This window comes from Orycteropus afer, unplaced genomic scaffold, assembly GCF_000298275.1.
Source record: "Orycteropus afer afer isolate SDZICR_OR568_19922 unplaced genomic scaffold, OryAfe1.0 scaffold00376, whole genome shotgun sequence".
NCBI lineage: Eukaryota > Metazoa > Chordata > Mammalia > Tubulidentata > Orycteropodidae > Orycteropus > Orycteropus afer.
In genome coordinates this window covers 2,927,375-2,929,913 of record NW_006921963.1, presented here as the reverse complement: position 1 = coordinate 2,929,913, position 2,539 = coordinate 2,927,375, and the positions used below count along the sequence as shown (strand labels likewise).

At 37.8% G+C, this 2,539-nt stretch overlaps 1 protein-coding gene across 1 annotated transcript in view; it reads left to right on the top strand.

The window, feature by feature from the left end:
• Nucleotides 1-2,539, top strand: part of LOC103207551 (phospholipid-transporting ATPase ABCA3-like) — a 227,440-nt gene that overhangs the window by 74,474 nt on the left and 150,427 nt on the right. The window contains exon 9 of the mRNA XM_007953201.1: nucleotides 2,333-2,462. Within this exon, the coding sequence (XP_007951392.1) occupies nucleotides 2,333-2,462 (130 nt within the window). The remainder of the gene's footprint in view (nucleotides 1-2,332; nucleotides 2,463-2,539) is intronic.

Genomic DNA, 2,539 nt, shown 5'->3' with positions numbered 1-2,539 from the left:
CTACAGAAGTAGATTGCCCAACCTTCCTTCCGAGGAGTGGTTGGTGGGTTTGAACCTCCAGCCTTCTGGTTAGCAGTCAAGTGCCTTAGGCACTATGCTACCAGAGCTCCCAGCCAAAGAATAGATAGGCCTATAAGGTCTATAGTAATATCAGAGAGATACACACTCCTTAGAACAACCAATCATAAGAGTTCAAAAAAGCAACATATGCCAAAGGGTAAAGCTCAGAATATAGGAAGGGATAGGAAAGAAGGACAAAGGGAAACAGGAAGGAGGGGGAAGAGTGCTTTCACATTGTGAGGATTGCAATCAGTGTCACAAACCAAAATGTGTGTGAATTGTTGAATGTAAAGCCAATATGATTTGTAAACTTTCATCAAAATCACAATAAAAATTTTAAAAAAAAGAGATTGTATGCTGCTGCCTGCAAGTTGAAGCATATACTGTTAATACTGTAAACATTTTAGATAGTACAGTACGTACGTAATCCATAACTTTCATTTATTGTGACTATCAGTAGATGGGTATTATATGTACTCTATCATTATATGCTTGACAGTACAATGGCTTTATATATAAGAGTCATGAAATGGATGTGCTGTGTGTGGTAAGTGGTTGCATACCATTCTCCAGTCAGGATTTCTGAAAGTATTACAACTTATGGGGCCACAGACATATATGTGCTCAGATGTTGCTCAAATGGACATTACTCAGTACATGACTATGTAGCTAGGAGTGGAACTGCTGGATGATGTGGCAGTTCTGTACTCAACATTTTGAGGAACCACCAAACTTTTTTCCACAGTGGCTGCACCATTTTATATACCCCCAAGCAATGGATGAAAGTTCCAATTTCTCCACATACTCAGTAGATTTTGTTATTTTCTGTGTTGTTTTATTTGTGTGTGTGTGTGTGTGTGTGTCTGATTTGTTTGTTTCATAATAGCCATCCTAGTGGTGAAGTGTGGTTTTAATTTGAATTTCCCTAATGACTGATGAAAGGAGCCCTGGTGGTTCAGTCATTAAGCACTTGACTGCTAACTGAAAAATTGGCAGTTCAAACCCACCCAATGGCTCTGTAGGGGAAAGACCCAGCAATCTGCTCTTGTAAAGATTACAGCCTAGAAAACACTATGGGACTGTTCTGCTTTGTCACATGGGGTCACTGTGAGTCAAAATCGACTTGACACCTAACAATAACAATGAATAATGATGTTGAGTGTCTTTCCATGTGCTTATGGCCAGTTATGCATCTTCTTTGGAGAAATATCTGTTCAAGTTATTTGCCATTTTTGTAGTGGATTGCATATGTTTTGTTGTTGAGTTGTAGTTCTTTTTATATTCTTAATATTAACCTCTTATGAGATACATGATTTGAAGTTTTTTTTTTCCACATAACATAGTGCCTAAGGCATTTGACTGCTAACCAGATGATTCAAACCCACTAGCCACTCCTTAGAGGGAAGGTTGGGCAGTCTACTTCTGTAGTGATACCACCTCAGAAACCCAAGGAGGGGTCACAATGAGTTGGGTTTGACTCAACAGCAGTGAGTTTGGTTTGGTTTCATTGGGAGGGAGGACTGTTTGCTCTCTCAATAGTGTTCTTGGATGAACAAAAGTTTTTAATTTTGATGAATTCCAATTTATGGTTTTTTTCTTTTATTACCTGTGCTTTTGAAATCTTTTAAGAAATCATTGTCTAATCTGAGGTCATGAAGATTTTCACCTGGGTTTTCTTCTAAAAGTTTTATAGTTTTAGTCTTAAATTTTGGTGTTTGATTCATTTTAAGTTAATATTTGTATATATAATGTAAGGTAAGGGTTCAGCTTGATTTTTTTTTTTTTTTTTTTTTTGCATGACTGTAGCATGGTGGTAAGTTTTGAAATAAGAAGTGTGTATACTACAACTTTGTTCCTCTTTTACAGAATTGTTTTGACTATTTGAGGTCTTTTTAGATTCCAGGGAGCTCTGGTAGCATAGTGCCTAAGGCACTTGACTGCTAACCAGAAGGCTGGCAGTTCAAAGCCACCAGCCACTCCTAGGAAGGAAGGTTGGACAATCTACTTGTGTAGTGATACCGCCTCTGAAACCCAAGAAGGGGTTGCTATGAGTCGGATCTGACTTGACAGCAGTGAGTTTGGTTTGATTTGGCTTAGATTCCATGGAATAACCATAGTGGCACAGTGGCTAAAGTGCTCTGCTGCTAACCGAAATATTCTTGAGATAGCATCTGAAAATAAAGTAGCACATTCCTTTGTTATAAAACTTTTCTAATGTCACATAGAAAGTTATTTATTTATTTATTTATTTATTTATTTGCCTTTTTTACAGACATTTGAGGTGAGGAATACTTTCAAAGAAGCAGTGAGAGACCTGACTTTGAATTTGTATGAGGGACAAATCACTGCTTTGCTGGGACATAATGGAGCAGGAAAGACCACTATCCTGTCTATGCTCTTAGGTATGTTTATTTGTTCCCATTCCATCGGTTTACTCTGAACATCTCTTTGTGCTTCCAAGACTTAGAAATGTTGCTGA